At 36.7% G+C, this 19,154-nt stretch overlaps 1 protein-coding gene across 2 annotated transcripts in view; it reads right to left on the minus strand.

Moving 5' to 3' along the window:
* LOC150105231 (spondin-1-like) overlaps positions 1 to 19,154 on the minus strand; it is a 716,059-nt gene that overhangs the window by 11,938 nt on the left and 684,967 nt on the right. For both annotated transcript variants that reach the window (XM_090395547.1, XM_090395546.1), the window contains exon 15: positions 3,217 to 3,391. In XM_090395547.1, the coding sequence (XP_090251673.1) occupies positions 3,219 to 3,391 (173 nt within the window). In that variant the 3' untranslated portion in view covers positions 3,217 to 3,218. The remainder of the gene's footprint in view (positions 1 to 3,216; positions 3,392 to 19,154) is intronic.

Raw genomic sequence — 19,154 nt, forward strand, 5'->3', positions numbered from 1 at the left:
TGTTTAAATAAAGATCTATGTAAAAGTTTAGCCTTTTCCCAATGAATCCTATGGTTTGGATTTTCAATTCCGTGTTGAGAGAGGCCAGACTTCTGCGGTTTAAGAAGACGAATGTGGTCTTGATGTTCCGAGATGCGTTTCTGAACAGACCTACCTGTCTGTCCAAAGTAAGATAATTTGCATGAGCATGGAATCTCATAAACACCAGGTAACATCAAGGGTGAGAATTTGTCCTTAGGAGAAGGTAATAAGTTGTAAATTTGGTTGATAGGTTAATCATTACTAGAGCTGATAAAGGAAATACCACTGTGGTTCTTGATACCAATTCATATGACCGAAAAATGAATTTACTTCTTCTAGATCGTAATACTTACTCCAAATTGGATTTTGATCCTACGAATCGTCAACTCAGAAAATTAAATAAGCTACTTAATGAAACTTCCTCCTTAGATGAAGAAACAATCAATAAACTTAAGACATACCATGCAAGACCTCCTAGAATTTATGGCTTACCTAAGCTACACAAAACTAATGTTCCACTTAGACCCGTTGTAGACTGTATCAGCTGTCCAACGTACAAGTTATCAAGATTCTTATCTAACTTTCTCTGCCCTCACATAGGCCACTCAGTCTCTTCAATCAAAAATTCTACTGAGTTTCACACAAAAATTAAAGACATTCAACTATCAAAAACTGACTTGTTAATCAGCTTCGACATTGTCTCCCTCTTAATAAAGAAACAATAGAATTACTAACTCAAAAATTTCCATCTGATATAGTTGAATTGTTCAAGTTTGTTATTGCATCAGGTTACTTCACCTGGAAAGGTCAAATTTACAAGCAAGAGGAAGGAACAGCAATGGGATCTCCTTTATCACCAAACCTAGCAAATTTGTTTCTAGAACACCTTGAAGAAAAAATATTCACTTTTGAACCCAAACCAAAAATTTGGCTAAGATATGTCGATGACGTATTTGCAGTCTGGAATCATCCCGAACTTGAATTACAACTGTTTCTAGATAAAATTAACCATCTTCATCATCGCATCAACTTTATGTTAGAAAAAGAATCTCCACAGGGTATCTCTTTTTTGGATTTACACATCCAAAGAAAAGAAGACGGTTCCATCGCCACGTCCGTCTTTCGCAAGCCTACATCCTCAGGTCGCTACATTCACAATTCTTCTGCTCATCATCTCTAATTATTGATATATATGTTAAACAATAGTGGTCCCAGAACAGAACCCTATGGTATCCCATTCATCACCTTCCTTTTTTAGGATGCTATGTCTCCATACACAACTCACTGTCTCCTATCAGTAAATCATCCCTGTAACCAAGCTGCCAAATGACTATCCATCCCCATCCTGCTCAATTTCACCAATAGTTTATCATGCAGTACTCAATCAAATGCTTTAGCAAAATCATAAAAAAGATAAATCACAGTATAAGTATCTCCTCTGCCCAATACACTGGTTGCCCTATTATAAAATATAACCAAGTTATTAAAGCATGAACTCCTCTTAACAAACCAATGCTGCTCTCTAGAAATACTTCTGTTTCTCATCAATCCAGGTTTGTATTCAGTCTTTGGCCAGTCTCTCTAACACCTTCACCACTACATTTGATACCTGACTTGGAGTCTCCCTTATGCAGTGGCACTATCTTTTCTCCCTCTTTCCACTGTTCTGAGACTGTTACTATTGCCAGGCTTCTTTTGAACAACCAAGTCAAGGGCACGGTCAGCTCTTTTGCACATTCTTGTAATATATGTGGTGACATCCCATCCAATCTCTCAGCCTTATTAAAAACACAAAGCTACCTAATATTCTAAACACTTTCCATTCTTGAACTGTCAGTCTTCTGTTCTCCTTCCTACTGCTATTCAACACCACTCTGAACTCCTTCCTACATGAATTACTAACGAAATACTCATTGAACATTTCCAGTACATCTGCTGAAGATGTACTGGAACTAAAGTCAGTCTTTCATATTCACCCATTCTTCTACTAGCAACATGATTGTAGAATTCTCTAGAGTTTTGCTTTACTGTTTCAGTCAATTTATTTTAAAATACCAATTTTTCTTTTCTTACTACACTCGTCACCTTTCTAGTATGCACCTTATACTCCTCATGATGCTGGGGAGCTCTTTATATCTCCTCCTGAACATTGTCTTTCTCAGAAGCTCAGGACTCATAATTTCATGATTCATCATTTTACTCCTACTTTATTTATCCTGTGAACTTTTGAAATACAATCTGAAGTTGCCATAAGTAACTCATTCTGGACCAAGTACCAGGTACTGCTGATTTCTATTCCCTTCAACTGATCAAGCCACAGCACATCACCAATCTGTTTCCTTAATTTATCATAGTCCTCTGTTCTGTAATACCACTTATGTTTAGTATGTATATTATGCATTTCTGTTTTTAGTATCTAGATTTTTAAAGATTATGCTGATGTTTTTTCTGGCAAAAGATCAGAGAGGACATGCATTCATGTTATGTTTAGAGATAATTTTTCTGGGTTGCCTAAACGAGTTGTAGGAGAAGACTGATGCTAAGTGGTCAGCTTTATTTTTTGATGATGTTACCATGGTTCTATCTGAAGGAGACTCAATTGCTATTTGAACAGGAGACAATTTTTTTTCTCATTTCCTCTATATATGTGATTAATTTAAGGCCTCCATGTTCTCATCTTTCTGATTGATTTTCTCTTTACTTCAAGGATAATGCTTTGAAACTGAAGAAATATCAGCAGACCTAATAAATCATAGTTTACTGTATTTTGTCCTATATTATTTAAAATATTAATACACAATGTTGTAACTAGAAATATTGTGCATGCAATATTTCCAATTAACTAATGATTATAGTAAGTATTATCAGTGTATGAGAATAAAGAAAAAAACGAAAAATAATTGTAATATCAACTCAGTTTACAGCTTAAAAACAGTATAAAACAATATTAAAAACAGGCTATTATCTGCTTTACCTCTTGCTGACTCTATATGCATTCATAATATTCATAAAAAATAAAAGAATAAATAAATGCATTTCCTTGTTTGCTATCAAGTGGTTAATTTTATTCATTAAGTTTTAAAGTAATGACATACGAAAAATTATAGGAATATTTTTAGAGAACAGGTATCCTTAGTTTTCCTTTTTTTTCTTCTTCTAAATTTTCTATTACAAGAACACAATATTGTAACAAACCCTTAATAAAATGGGCATGATGGAAGATTGCAGTATTTTCTTTCCACTTTTGGTCCACATGGAGCACCACCGTGTTTTGGAGTTCGTTTAACTGTCCTGTTCCTTTGCTGAATACCTCCCTGACCACAGGTTTTTGAACATAATGACCAGTCAGACCATTGATTCAGCATACAATCTAGTTAAAATACAAATAATGATTAGTAAGTGAAATGTAAGGTGAAAATCCTGTATCATATGCTAACTCACACACACAATATTATCAGAGCATGCCAACATAGTAATATTAAATGAAACGGATTTTTCGCAGGGAAATTAATTACATAAAGGCAGCATTGAACTGAAATGATAGCAGCGATCCTTCAAAACACTGACTAATTTATGTAAGATCAGTAATTGTGTGGGCTGCAATAAGATATAAGTGAATTTTATATTTAATTATTATTATTATTATTATGTGATGCCACCAAAGTGTCCAATGACTCATTGAGGGCAGGGACACACCATTCTACTCTACTCTGCAACTCTTCATCTCCATCATTTAATGCTCCAACTATACAGAATCACTACTATAGTACGCCCACAGATACGAGACCCTTCGACACTTCTGCACATGTCAAAAGAAGGAGAATCCATTCCGATAATAGGGTAATCAATCCGTATTGTGGGATGAGTGTTTATTATTACACGTCGGAAAATTAACTTCTCTTTTATGATCCTTGTAGTTTTTAAAGCGGTAACTATTTTGCTTGCATAACAGTTGAAAAATTTAACGTATAAAGCACATGATTTCACGTGTTGGTGACCAATTTGTACATCGCCTTATTTCTTTCTTCCCTTCAACATGAATTGACTCTTCTTGGCAGTCTGCCAACAACAGCTCTTGTTTATGTAGTTGGACTATTACCAACATCATCTACACACAACAATATCTGCTGCCCACCACCACCATCATCACTAGTATTTTTGGTCTGTAAACTGCTTGTATTATCAAGGCCGAATTGCTTGTACATGGGATTAACAAAGTGAGTTTCTATGAGAAAACACCCTACTACTCTGGTATGAGATTGACTAACTCACCTTCAATTGAAAAAAAACCATATAAAGATTCCTCTCATCAAACGAAAATCAAATGTAGGCCTTTTCCAGCTGAAGGTCACAATATACCATCGTTCTTCCAGTTGCACTACAGAATTAAGTAATGTGTTTAGATATTATCTAATTTGTAGACTGAGCATACTGTGAGATATTTGATTGTGGAAAGTGTTTGGATAAATTTCTTATGAGTTATTGCTATAAATTCATTGTTCTTGTTAGTATGCTGACATAAAATGGTGATGAAAGGCAAATCGTTGTGTACGTCAATGTGGAAGACAAGTCAAGTAAATGACATGGATTTTTCGAAAAGGTACAGTGCTGTGAATGTGGTATGTGTAGAAGAATGTTGCGGATATATATATGTACAGAGGCTGAGTAAGAGAAAAGAGCAAGTGTGGGTTGTAAGAAGTGCAATATTCTGAGGGACCACAAAGAGTGATTAAATATGAGTAGGGAACATAGCATTATAACTGAAATTGCAGTGAAAGATGATTGTGTGAATGTTCAGAAAGTGTGTTGAAATGATAGCAAGGGAATGAAGCTACTTTTCCTCAGTCCTGAAGATATTTTCAGGTGCAAACTTTGTTTGCTCACACTTGGATAAAGGATTAAACCAAATTTATTATACAATAGCAAGGGAAAGAGTTCTGCTGATAATAAAGGGGATGATAATGGTGTTGGAAAACAGAGTGCAATTAATGGTAAGGTGGTGAAAGGGGTTGACAGTGAATAAGTGTGTGACTGATGATAAAATAGCAAGAGTGAATGATAGCAAAAACTTGATGCAAGATTATTTGTAAGCTGAGTTGGTGAAGATGAAGTGGCTGTGGAGGGAAATGAAGAGAATCAAATTAAATGAAATGAAAACGAATGATGTTGGTATGAAAAATATAATGAAAGACCTGTGAGTAGCATTATATGGAGATTTGATTATTAGAGGTGTGGTAAATGAGAAGATGCGTAAGGTTTGTTTTCCAGGAGGTAAAGTGAATAGAGCAATCAAGGCATTGGACAGGAGGAGTAATCGAGCAAGAAAGTTCATAGTGGTAGTAGGGACAAGGAGAATGGATATCAGGAGAACAAATGACGACTGGGGACAAGGAGAATGGATATCAGGATATCAGGAGAACAAATGACGACTGGGGACAAGGAGAATGGATATTGTCGAAACGATAAAAGATAATAGTGTGATAGGAAAGGCAGTCAGTGTGTTGCCCAGGTATGAGACTGATGAGATGAGGTGGAGAGCAAGGATTATTAACATTAGCGGAAATGTGTGAAGAGAAAGGAGTGCAGTTTGTTACTGTGTGGAATGAGTTTGAAGAATGAATTGAACTATATAAGAGTGATGGACTGCATTTGAATGGGACTGATGCGAGTCATTTGGATAGACTGCTGCTGGAAGGGAGAGTAATGAATGAATGCAGAGAATGAATCTAAGCAAGTAAGAAGTGATGTGAAAGAGTGGGAGAGCAAGGAAGGAGAGACTGAAGTGGTGCTTTTGAATGAAAAAGTGGATAGCATGTGTGTAGAGAATGAGAGAACAAGTGTGCAAGACAAACAGGAAAATGGGGACAAGGGAACACAGTGTGAGAAAGGTTGATACTCTAAGAAGATGTGAATGTATGTGTAGACAAGAAGGGAATGGGATGGCCTGGGATATGGGGGGAAAACAGTTGGATTTGAAGAAGGTTCTAGGATGAGTAAGGAACAAAAGAAAAGGCTCGAGGAAGGTATGTCAGTCTTATCTAAGGAGTGGTATCAGGGAAACTGAGCTGTCATGTTTGTATACAAATGCTAGATGTATCAGAAAAAAGGGAAATGAATTGGTTGCATTGATTAATTTCGTTCACCCAAAAATTGTTGGAATAAGTGCGACATGGTTGGATGAGGATGACATTCTGAGTGGAATAGAGATGGAAGGGTATGTATTTCATGAAATAGAAAGAATAAAAAGGGTATTGGAGCGATATTGTGCATAGAAAAAAAATTATGTCCATACAAGTCTGAGGTGCAAGGGGGAAATAGTGGCAGTGGGTTTCAGGCAGTATGATGGGAGATACAGATGAACAGAATAAAATACTTACTCGATGTTGTTATAGACCAAGATACTTGAAATGTAAAAGGAAATTAGCCAAGCAAATAGAGAAAAAGTGATCATTATGGATGATTTTAGTTATGTCAATATAGACTGAAATGACAAGACAGCAACTGGAAGTAAAGAAAATGAGTTTCTAAAGTTTTTGAGGGAAAATTACCTCAGGCAGTATGTATCAGAGAGCCTACGAGGATTGAGGGCTATGATTTTAATCATCTCATCAAAGAATGTTAAAATAAATGAGGTGTCACATTTCCTTCATGTTGGTGTGAGTGACCGCAAAGTGATTACCTGTTCAGCTGCCAGCCATGTGCGGACTTCTGTGAGGAAATGGTATATGTGGATATGTGGAAATACAAGGCTGGTGATTATGAGAAGCTCAGAAGACAGCTGGCAGCTGTAGCATGGAATGAGGAGTTGAGTGAAAAGGAGATCAATGTTGCTTTGGTGATATTCAAGATCTATCTAGTAGGAGCAATATTTAAATATATTCCAAAGGTTAGAAGATTACATTAGGTAGAGAAGGAGTGAAATGGATGAATGAAGAGATTAAGCATGCAATGCATAGACAGAAGGCATCATTATTATTATTATTATTATTATTATGACACCCTCCATGGAGTCGACAGACTTGTCGTGGGCAGTTCATTCAACTGACAACATATTTATCATATAGAATCTTAAAGTCCTTAACCCTCCTTGCATTAACGACACATTCTGGTAATGCATTCTATTCACTCTCCATGTAAAAAATCTACTCCTCACACCCTTCTTCACCACACTTTTACATAACTTCCAGGAATGAACTATGGTTCTTCCCCTCTCACCTTCTACTATTTTTATAATCTCTCTGGATTAATCTGATAAAATCCTCTCACTAACTTAAATGGTATAAAGACAGCTGTTGCAGAATGTGTGGTGGAAATACTTAATGAGAAGTTCATAAAGATCTTTCAATCTTGTGAATGTGACTTCATGGAGAGACTGAGAGCAGTTGATGATGGGGAGGAGAGACTGCCTGTAAGTGAGCAAGAGGTGTTTGAGGAGTTGAGTAAACTAGATGTAAATAAGGCTGTGGGACTTGATAATATATCACAGCGTATTCTGAAAGAATGTGCCAGGGAGTTGACACCTGCCTTGACATATTTTTTTAATACGAGTCTTGCACTTGGTCATGTTCCTAAGGAGTGGAAGGAGGGCAAGATTGTGCCACTTTGTAAAGGAGGTGATCGAACTCAAGCATCAAACTATAGGCCTATCTGTGTGTCAGGTGTTGTGATTAAGTTGTTGGAGAAGCTTGTGAGAACTAGGATCCAGAGTTGGGTTGACAACAATGGTATTATCTTTGATGGACAGCATGGTTTCGCTAAAGGGAGGTCATGTTTTAGTAATCTACTTACTTATTACAATAAAGTGACTGCTTCCATGGATAGAGAAGAAAGGATACACAGTAATATACTTGGATTTTGCAAAGGCTTTTGATAGAGTACCTCATGATAAGTTGACAGTCAAACTAGAGCAGATGGGGATGGATATTAGATTAGTGCATTGGATTGGAGACTGGCTATCTGATAGGTATCAACAAGTTGTGTATGGTGGTGCGATATCCAGGAAAAGGAAAGTCACTAGAAGAGTGCCTCAGAGATCTGTTTTAGGGCCATTACTGTGTAACTTGCATATTAATGATATTGGCAAAGATTTGGATGGAGATATTCAGTTGTTTGCAGATGATGCAAAGTTGGGACGAACCATAAAGAGTAGTGAAGATGTTGTGGCCTTACAAGAAGACTTGAATAAATCGAGTGACTGGGCATGGAAATGGGGATGTGAGTTCAATGTTACAAAATGTAAGGTTTTAAAATTTGGAAAACAAAGATGGGATGCAGAATTTATGCTTGGTGAGAACATATTGTTGGAGGTAGAGGAAATAAGACATCTGGGGGTGACAGTGGATAAGGATCTAAAATTTAGGGGATACATCGCCAAAATTGTGAAGACAACACAAAGGCTTCTGGGAATGATGCGGAGGACACTGACGTGTAGAAGTAGGGAGATTCTTGTTCCGTTATGTAAGGCTTTGATTAGGCCACACATGGACTATTGTGCCCAGATTTGGTCACCGGTTTTTCAGAAGGATGAAGAGATGTTGGAAAGGGTCCAAAGGAGACTGACTTAGTCAGTCTCCTTTGGACTGACTAAGGTAGTTAGTAGTTTTTTTGGTAGTAATCAATTCTGACCTCTGGAATGTCGAGCATGAGGAAAGATTGAGAAGATGTAATTTGCAGAGTCTGGTGGACAGGAGGAAGAGAGGAGATATGATAGAGACCTTCAAGTTGGTAAGGGGTTGTTATAGGATCAATAGTAGAGAAGTTCTACAGAGAATAGTGGGAGATCAGGGGAGAACCAGAGGTTATCCCTGGAAACTGTATAAAGAGGGTGTGAGTAGGGGAGTGAGAGGCAGGTTTTTTTCATGCAGAGTTGTGAATGATCGGAATGCCTTGCCTGAGAGTGTGGTGTCTGCAAGAGGTTTGAGTGTGTTTAAGACATGGTATGATGAGATGTGTGTGATAAAAGGACCTCGCAGATGAGTCTTTGACTCCATGAGGTCTTGGGATAATAATAATAATAATAAATGTCTGTCTCTCTCTCATTTCATCTTTCTTCCTGCTATCCACATCTCTTCAACCTCTCTCCATAGCCAGCATTCCAAACTCCTGATATTGTCTCAGTCACTCGTCTCTGGATCCTCTCCAATGTCTCCACATCACATTAAAAACCAGGTGACCAGATCTGAGCACAATAGTCCAAGTGTGGTTTGACCAGTGCCTTATATGGAGGCAGCATAAGAGGATTGGTAGTAATCAATTCCATGAGGAGTACAAGGAGTGTAGGTTGATAAGTGTAGGAAAAGTGCAATATGAGCAGCAGTTAGCTAATGAAGTAAAAAAAATCCTAGGGAGTTCTTTCAATGTGTAGCCAGCCAAAAAAAAGAAAGATTATGGGTAACATGACAATGACTGGATAAAATGGTATAAGGACAACTGCTGCAGATGATATAGTTAAGATATTTAATGAGAAGTTCGTAAAGGTCTGTCATCCTTGTGAATGTGACATCATGGAGAGTTTGAGAGCAGTGGATGATGATGAGAAGGAAAGACTGACAGTGAGCAAGATGTATATAGGTAATTGACAAACTTGATGTCAATAAGACTGTGGGACTTGATGATATATCAACATGTATTTTGAAGAAATGTGTCAGGGAGTTTACATCTGCCTTGACATATTTGTTTAATATGAGTTTTACATTGGGTCAAGTTTCAAAGAAGTGGAAGGAGGGTAAGATTATGCCGCTTCATAAGGGAGGTGACAGAACTCATGCATCAGATTATAGGCCTACATGTGTGTGTGTCAGTTGTTATGGTTAAATGTTGAAGAGGAAAAGCTGGTGAAAACCATGACCCAGAATTGGGTTGACGATAGTGGTGTTATCTTTGATGGCCTGCATGAATTTGCTAAAGGGAAGTCATGTTTTAGTAATCTACTTACTTACTTATTAAAATAAGGTGTTGGCTTCATTTTAGTATACTTAGATTGCAAAAGCTTTTGATAGATTACTACATGATAAGTTGATAGTCACACTAGAGTGTATGGATGTTGAATATTAGGCTAGCGCATTGTTGGATTGGAGATTGGCTATCTGACAGATGTCAGCAAGTTGTGTGGGGGGGAGCAATATTCTGGAAGATGAAACTTCCCAATTGAGTGCCTCAGGGATCTGTTAAAGTTCCATTGCTGTTTAAATTGTATGTTAACGATACTGGAGAAGACTTGAATAGGGATATTCAGTTGTTTCAGATATTGCAAAGGTGGGATAAACTATGAGGAGTAGGGCAGATGTGGTGGCTTTACAAGAAGACGGAATAGGCCTAATGAATGGGCACAAGATTGAAGTTTTAAAATGTAAGGTTTTAAAATTCAGAAAATGAAAATGGGATATAGAATTTATTCTGGATGGGGATATATTGTTTGAAATGGAGGAAATAAGGGATCTTGGGGTGATGGTGGATAAGAATCTAAAATTTACAGGATACATTGCCAAAATTGGCAATGTATCCTGTAAATGGGCATGCAAGAGTGGGGATGCCAGTTCAATGTTGCAAAATGTATCATCATCATCTCATCCATTTGGTAACAGGTTGAGTCCACAAAGAAGAAAGGTTCTCCACTTATCACAATCTTTAGCCATCTCGGTCATAACTCTGTAACTGGGCAAATGGGAATGTTTTTTTTTTGAACCCTTTTGGCTGGAGAGTGGATAAGCTAACCACTTGGCCAACCAGGTGAACACAAAGTGACTTTGTTACCACTTTGTTATCTTTTATTCTCCTGAAGAACCTCCTTGCATCCATTTTCACATTCTCCTTGTTCTCAACTAAATCATTTGTTCCTACTACCACTGCCTTGCTCCTCATATTCAATGACTCAATCACTCTTCTCATTCTAACTCCAGGAACACAAACTTTGTGCACCTTCTCACTTATCACACTCCTAATAAATGAATCTCTATGCAGAGCAAATTAAATTTGCCATAAAATTATAATCTTATTTAATCCTTTACCCAAGTGTAAGCAAACAAAGTTTGCACACGAAGTATCTTCATGATTAGGCTACTTGTATAGTTCCATCTCAATAAAAGTTTTGGAAACTTTCCCATCATTGGAAGTTTTCACTGATGTGGCTACCTGCAATATCACTTCAGTTCCACTATCACTATACTTCCACTATGCATTAGTGCAAGTTTTGAAAATTTGGGATATTGAGTCTTTCATGACCATGACATCCAGTCTACAATCAAACTCTCGATTGACAGGACTGTTGTAATTCCAGCTTTGCTGCAAGTAGGATGGCAACAGTATTGTAGGTTTCCACCTACTCCAATGTTGCCTGAAAATCCTGGAAAATATACCACCAATGTTGCCTTTAAAGAATCCTTAAGATTAATAGCAAAGACTGGTGTACATTTCTTGCCTCGTTGTCTGAGCATATCCATCTGAAATCAGTGGACCGTGGATTCAAATTCCATCATCATGGATATGGATGTTTTGTGAATGTCCTTAGTCAGGAGATGAATTTCATTGCCAGCTAAGCGACTACCAGTCTGCTTATTTGAGATCGGAAGTTCATGTTTGGTCTAGTACAGGATTTTCATATTATATAAAAACTGTATTTATTTAAAATAATTAAAAAAATCTTAAGTCCACCCATGAGCTAATGCACTATACGTTTTACCCCTTTATGGCTGGGAATCACATTAAAAAAAAAACAAAAGGTAACATTAGTGTTTTGACTGATCCAGTTACATGAATACTGAGGCAATTATAATCCTCAATCAACTTTGCAGGATTGTCCATGTTGTCATATATCCCTTACAACACTAATGTGCTATAAGTTCTGCCTGTCATGTGTGAGAGATATAATGAAAAGAAAAAAGCTAGATACACATCTTCTAAACAGATCTTCTCTGAGGAAGGCAAAAAATAATGGGAGTGCAAGACAAGTTTGAGGATAATCTCACTCTTAAGGAAATGTAACATCAACACGAACACTTGGAAAGCTCAAGTTACAGATCAGTCGAAATTGAGAAAGATAGTGCTGCCTACTAAATCTCACTGTTTAGAAACTATGTGATCATAGATATAACTAATAAGAAAAATATCAGATTATGTGAGTGTTTCTTAATAATCATGGCTTCTCATCACCATTAAGATCACATGGATTATATACTGGTCTGATCATGAATCTCCAGACCTGTCAGTAGATCAATTCTGAAAGACAACTGCGGTTATTTTAGTATTATTTCCATACATCCATGGAGTGCGAAGAATCAATGTGGGGAGGTCAAACACTCACTGTTATCTTTTATTCTCCTGAAGAACCTCCTTGCATCCATTTTCACATTCTCCTTGTTCTCAACTAAATCATTTGTTCCTACTACCACTGCCTTGCTCCTCATATTCAATGACTCAATCACTCTTCTCATTCTAACTCCAGGAACACAAACTTTGTGCACCTTCTCACTTATCACACTCCTAATAAATGAATCTCTATGCAGAGCAAATTAAATTTGCCATAAAATTATAATCTTATTTAATCCTTTACCCAAGTGTAAGCAAACAAAGTTTGCACACGAAGTATCTTCATGATTAGGCTACTTGTATAGTTCCATCTCAATAAAAGTTTTGGAAACTTTCCCATCATTGGAAGTTTTCACTGATGTGGCTACCTGCAATATCACTTCAGTTCCACTATCACTATACTTCCACTATGCATTAGTGCAAGTTTTGAAAATTTGGGATATTGAGTCTTTCATGACCATGACATCCAGTCTACAATCAAACTCTCGATTGACAGGACTGTTGTAATTCCAGCTTTGCTGCAAGTAGGATGGCAACAGTATTGTAGGTTTCCACCTACTCCAATGTTGCCTGAAAATCCTGGAAAATATACCACCAATGTTGCCTTTAAAGAATCCTTAAGATTAATAGCAAAGACTGGTGTACATTTCTTGCCTCGTTGTCTGAGCATATCCATCTGAAATCAGTGGACCGTGGATTCAAATTCCATCATCATGGATATGGATGTTTTGTGAATGTCCTTAGTCAGGAGATGAATTTCATTGCCAGCTAAGCGACTACCAGTCTGCTTATTTGAGATCGGAAGTTCATGTTTGGTCTAGTACAGGATTTTCATATTATATAAAAACTGTATTTATTTAAAATAATTAAAAAAATCTTAAGTCCACCCATGAGCTAATGCACTATACGTTTTACCCCTTTATGGCTGGGAATCACATTAAAAAAAAAACAAAAGGTAACATTAGTGTTTTGACTGATCCAGTTACATGAATACTGAGGCAATTATAATCCCCAATCAACTTTGCAGGATTGTCCATGTTGTCATATATCCCTTACAACACTAATGTGCTATAAGTTCTGCCTGTCATGTGTGAGAGATATAATGAAAAGAAAAAAGCTAGATACACATCTTCTAAACAGATCTTCTCTGAGGAAGGCAAAAAATAATGGGAGTGCAAGACAAGTTTGAGGATAATCTCACTCTTAAGGAAATGTAACATCAACACGAACACTTGGAAAGCTCAAGTTACAGATCAGTCGAAATTGAGAAAGATAGTGCTGCCTACTAAATCTCACTGTTTAGAAACTATGTGATCATAGATATAACTAATAAGAAAAATATCAGATTATGTGAGTGTTTCTTAATAATCATGGCTTCTCATCACCATTAAGATCACATGGATTATATACTGGTCTGATCATGAATCTCCAGACCTGTCAGTAGATCAATTCTGAAAGACAACTGCGGTTATTTTAGTATTATTTCCATACATCCATGGAGTGCGAAGAATCAATGTGGGGAGGTCAAACACTCACATACCACAATGACTATTATACCTTGCCTTGAAGTTATTCAGCATTGGAGCACTTACTACCACTATTGGCAATGTATTCTATTCATTAACCACCTGCCATGCAAAAAATCTCCCTTTCATTTCCTTACTCACATAACCTCTCATTCTTCCATTCTCTAGCTCTTCTTACCAACTTATATGTCTCAATCATATCACCTCTCTTCCTCCTCTTATCTGCTAAGCTCTACAGATCACATTCCCTTAATCTGTTTTCATGTTCAACATTCCAGAGTTTCGAGATGGGCTTAGTTATTTCTATCTGCACTTTGTCCAGTGTTATCTTATTGTCAATATAGCAGGCAACCATATATGTGCACAGACATCTAAATGAGGCCTGACAAGTGCCATATTGACAGGGATAGGGATAGGGAGTTTACAGTGGAACTATAAACTCCCTATTATTTGTGAGAGTTCTTCACAATACACTCGTGATTTTCTGGGTAACCCTTACAAATTTTGTGGTATCCCCTGAACTTAAGATTCCCAGATCCCTTTATCCTGAGACAAAGTTCCTCCAATTTGATAAACCTCATTCCATCTTCTCACACCAAAGTGCATAATTTTACACTTAGAAACATTGAAATTAAATCCCCATTCTTCAGACCAAAGCACCAACTGATTCAGATCCTCTTGCAACAACAGCATGTCAGAACTTCCTGATGTTGCTCTTCCTAATTTAGCATCATCAGCAAACAACTATTTATCTTCTCACACTCTGAATTATTATTGTTATTAACATTTGACCTCCATGGAGTCAGAGACTCATCATGGGAGGTACACGGTATTGCACATAAAGTTCATCCAACCATTCCTTAAACTGATTCAATGTGTTTACATTCACAACACACTCAGGCAATGCATTCCACTCACCAACCACTCTCCATGTAAAGAACCTTCTCCTCTGAAACACCCTCCCTATACAGTTTCCAGGGATGGCCTCTTGTTCTATCCCCCTCTCCCATTCTGTGAAAAATCTCTTCAGTGTTAACCTGATAACAATTCTTCCCCCCTCCTTATTTTTTAATATAGTGAAACCTGTGGGGTATCCATAACTATAGAATAACACGTATACTACAGTAAATAACTTTTTTTAATATGTAAATATTTCTTCTTATGTATCATAAGACATCATCAGTACAACTAACAAACAGCAATAGGAATTGAATTCCAAAAACAGTTGTATGCATGATTAAATTGGAATCCCTCTATGTATACAGTTGCATGTTCATGGATTAAAAGCTACTGGGCTGATATTAAAATTACTTAAATTAAATTAAAATATAACAGATAAATTATTGAATGCAATTGAGGATGACAATTTACTAAACTTTTGGAAAAGTGAGACAGTCATTTTGTTTAAGATTAGGTCTATGAAGTAAGGCTTCAGCACTTTCTTTATATAACCATTCATGTTTATATGTGAATCTATATAGTAACTTGGCATTTTACCATTGGATCCTGTGGTTATCATTTTTAATTCCACGTGGTGCAAGGCCAGATTTGTGAGGTTTGATAAGATGGATGTGGTCTTGATGTTCAGAGATACGTTTATTTATAGATCATGGGCGAGAGTTTGTCTTTAGAAAAAGGTAGCAAATTGTGAATTTGGTTGATGGGTTTATAGTTGATATTTTCGTATAATTTTTGTCACACACTGGACAGTTACTTTTATGTAATTTTGATGAACCATATATTCCGAGACCACTCAGACCTATTGTGAATTCTATAGGCAGTCTATAAAATATCAGGATTCCTGTGTAACCTTCTCCGTCCTTTCACTGGCCATGCAACCTCTTCAATATCCATAGAATTTCATAGAAGGATAAAAGACATGAAACAAGCAGATACAGATATGTTATGTAGGTTTAGACATTCTCTCTCTCTCTCTCTCTTCGCTATTATCTCTCGTAAAGAAACATAGAATTGTTAACCAAAACATTTCCACCAGACATAGTGGAATTATTCAAATTTAGAGTCGAATCAGGTTACAGTGCATGGAAAGATAAAATATATAAACAACAAGAATGAAAAGCATTCGGCTCACCCTTATCACCTAACTTAGCCAACTTTTTTCTTGAACACCTAGAAGATAAAATTTTCACTCTTGACCCAAAACCAACAATGTGGCTATGCTACTTTGATGACATCTTTGTAGTTTGGAGTCACACAGAACCCGACCTCTACTAATTTCAAAACAAAAAAATCAACACCCTGAATCCTAGTATCAAGTTCATGCTAGAAAGGCATCATCAACAGGTATCTCCTTTCTTCATGTATACAACCAGCACGAACAAGATGGATCCATTTCCACTTCCGTCTGCCAAAAATCAACTTTTTCAGGTTGTTATATCCATAATGATAGATATTGTTTTGATAGTTTTTGGGTTTCCTGCAATGAGCCTACTGAGATACCTGTAATAATAATAATAATAATACATCAGCTCACCATCTATCTCAAATATATGGCATCATAAAATCTTTATAATCCAGAGAACACAAGATTCGTCCTTCTGAAGAATCCTGAAAACAAGAATTGTAAATTATCAAAGAAACAGCCTTACTAAATGGATATAATCCAATAACAACCCAAAATATAATTAACCACTCTCCTACAAATCAACCCAGAAAAGAAGAAGCTCACAGGACTCCTATTCTATATACGAGGGTGGTCTGAATAGTTCTTAGCCTAACAGATAAAAAACGAATTTATAATTTCAAAATTATTTTTATTTTTCAACATAATCTCCTTTAAGACTAATACATTTATTCCAGCAATGCTCCAGCGCCATTATCCCATCCCTGTAGTGGTTCTCAGTAAGATCTGCAAAATACCCCTCTACAGCTAATCACCTCTTGATTCAAAGAAAAACGCTGACCAGTGAGGAAGAGTTTTAGTTTTGGGAGGAGATAGACGTCAGAGGGAGCCAAATCTGGGAAATAGGGTTCATGTTCCAACAATTCATAGCGCAGATCCCTTAATTTTTTCATTGCCAAAACACTTTTGTGGGCAGGTGCATTGTCCTGATGAAAGATGATGTTTTTCTTCTGCAAACCAGGTCTTTTCTCACGAATTTTTTCATCTAGTCTGGTTAAAAGATTGGAATAATATTTCCCAGTTATTGTTTTACCCTTTTCAAGATAATCAATAAACAAAATGCCTTTAGCATCTCAAAACACCGAAATCATAACCTTTCCTGCTGATGGAACCTACTTTGTCTCCTTCGGCACTGAACAACCGACTTGTGTCCATGTTTTGACTGCTATTTGGATTCTGTTGTGTTATGGTGAATCCAAGTCTCATCCATAGTAATAAATCGATGCACAAAATCAGTTTTATTTTTGTTAAAATGCTCCAAGCACTGTTCAGAGATTTTCATGCGAGTGCATTTTTGATCTGCTGTGAGCAAGTGTGGCATCCATCTTGCGCAACGCTTTTTCATATGCAATTCTTTGTGCAAAATGTATCCTATACATTCTTTTGAAATGCCTATAATCTCAGCAATTTCACGAACTTTAACTCGCCAGTCATCCAATACCATATTGTGCAGTTGATCAATGATTTCTGGTGTTGTTACACTTTTTGGACATCCTTCATTAAGCATGTGCACGACTGTTTTTTGAATTCATTTTGTATTGCTGTTTGTTAGTAGTACTGGTGATATCTTACGACACATAAGATGAAATAATTACATAATAAAAAAGTTATTTGCTGTGGCATATTCTAATGTTATTCTATAGTTGTCGTATAGTTGTGTGGACATGATGTTTAGGGCCTCCCTCAATGAGTCTAAGGACTCCCTGGAGTCGCCCGTAATAATAATAATAACAATAAAAAAAATAATAATAATAGTTATAGTAATGACAATCCCTGACTAACTTATACCTCTCAATCAATAATAATAATTTAATAATAATATCCACTCCTCCTCCTCCTCCTGAAAAAGATTACATCGGAAAAGATTACATCAATAAGTTTTGACAAGTATGAAATGATACAACAGCAGTACCAGAACAGAATCCTGTGGTGACCCACTTACTGTAACCCTCCTTTCTTTGGAACACTACACAACTCATTAACTATCCCCATTCTACTCATTTTCAACAGTAGTTTATCATGCGGTACTCTATCAAATGCTTTAGCAAAATCAAGATAAATCACTGTATAAGCGTCTTCTGGGTCTAATACATTAGTTGCTCTATTATAAAATATGTTATAGGTTATGAACTTATATGAATAGGCTATAGGCTGGCCACTAGGTGGTGAAGAGAGCTGTGTTCATTGAGATCGCTGTGAAAAGATAAGTTTAAAATTTTAAATTGTATGTGGCAATAGTGATAATTAGTATTTTAAATACTGTTGTATGGTAGTTATGATCGGGAGGAAGGGTTTGGTGTAGTTATAATTCTGTGTTTATTAAATTTCTTTGTATTTCTTGTGTGAAAATGGTGGTGAAATGTAAAATGGCATGAAAGATAAATGCAAGTGGCATGGAATTACCAGTCTGGTTGGCCAAGTGGTTAGCATATCCACTCTCCAGCCAAAAGGCTGCAGGTTCAAATCCCGCCATGGGCATGGATGTTTGTGATTGTCTGTGAAAATACTAGTGGTGGTGGTGGGCAGTAGATAGTGTTGGTGTAGGTGATGATTGTAGTTGGAGAATTGAGTGGTGGAGACAGAGCTATAGAGTAGGTGCCTCCCATCAATGAGTCATTGGACTCCCTAGAGGTGTCATGTAATAATAATAATAATAATAATAATAATTTTTCGGAAATGATGAGATGTGGTGAATGCAGTATGTATGCTTGGGGAGAGATTAAAGATATTTATGTGCAGAGGATTAATAAGAGAGATGAGAGAGTTTAGGTGTGTAGCATACATATGGATTATGATATCAATGAAAGTAAGCAGTAGTTTGCAAAAGATCATGGATGTAGCTATGGGAGTAAGTGGAATTGATGGTGCAGCTGAGTGCTTGAATGGTAAGACAGCAGGAGAAATTGGCAGTAAGTTAGTATCCCTGTCACTTGCATGTTGATTGGTAAGACAGCATGCATAGATGGTGGCAAGTTAGCAGAGGTGAGCAGTAAGACAGCAGATGTGCAAGGTAGTGAAAATGCAATTTGCATAAATGGCACTGAAAAACTAATTGAAGATGTGAAAGCAGCGTTATTAAAGATGATGCAAGACATTAAACATATGAAGAATGAACTGAGGAGAATTATGAATTTGTATGGAAATGTGAGGAAGAATGGGAT

The sequence above is a fragment of the Typopeltis vanoorti genome, chromosome 7 (assembly GCF_054136105.1).
Source record: "Typopeltis vanoorti isolate ZY-2024b chromosome 7, IOZ_Tvanoo_1.0, whole genome shotgun sequence".
Lineage (NCBI taxonomy): Eukaryota > Metazoa > Arthropoda > Arachnida > Uropygi > Thelyphonidae > Typopeltis > Typopeltis vanoorti.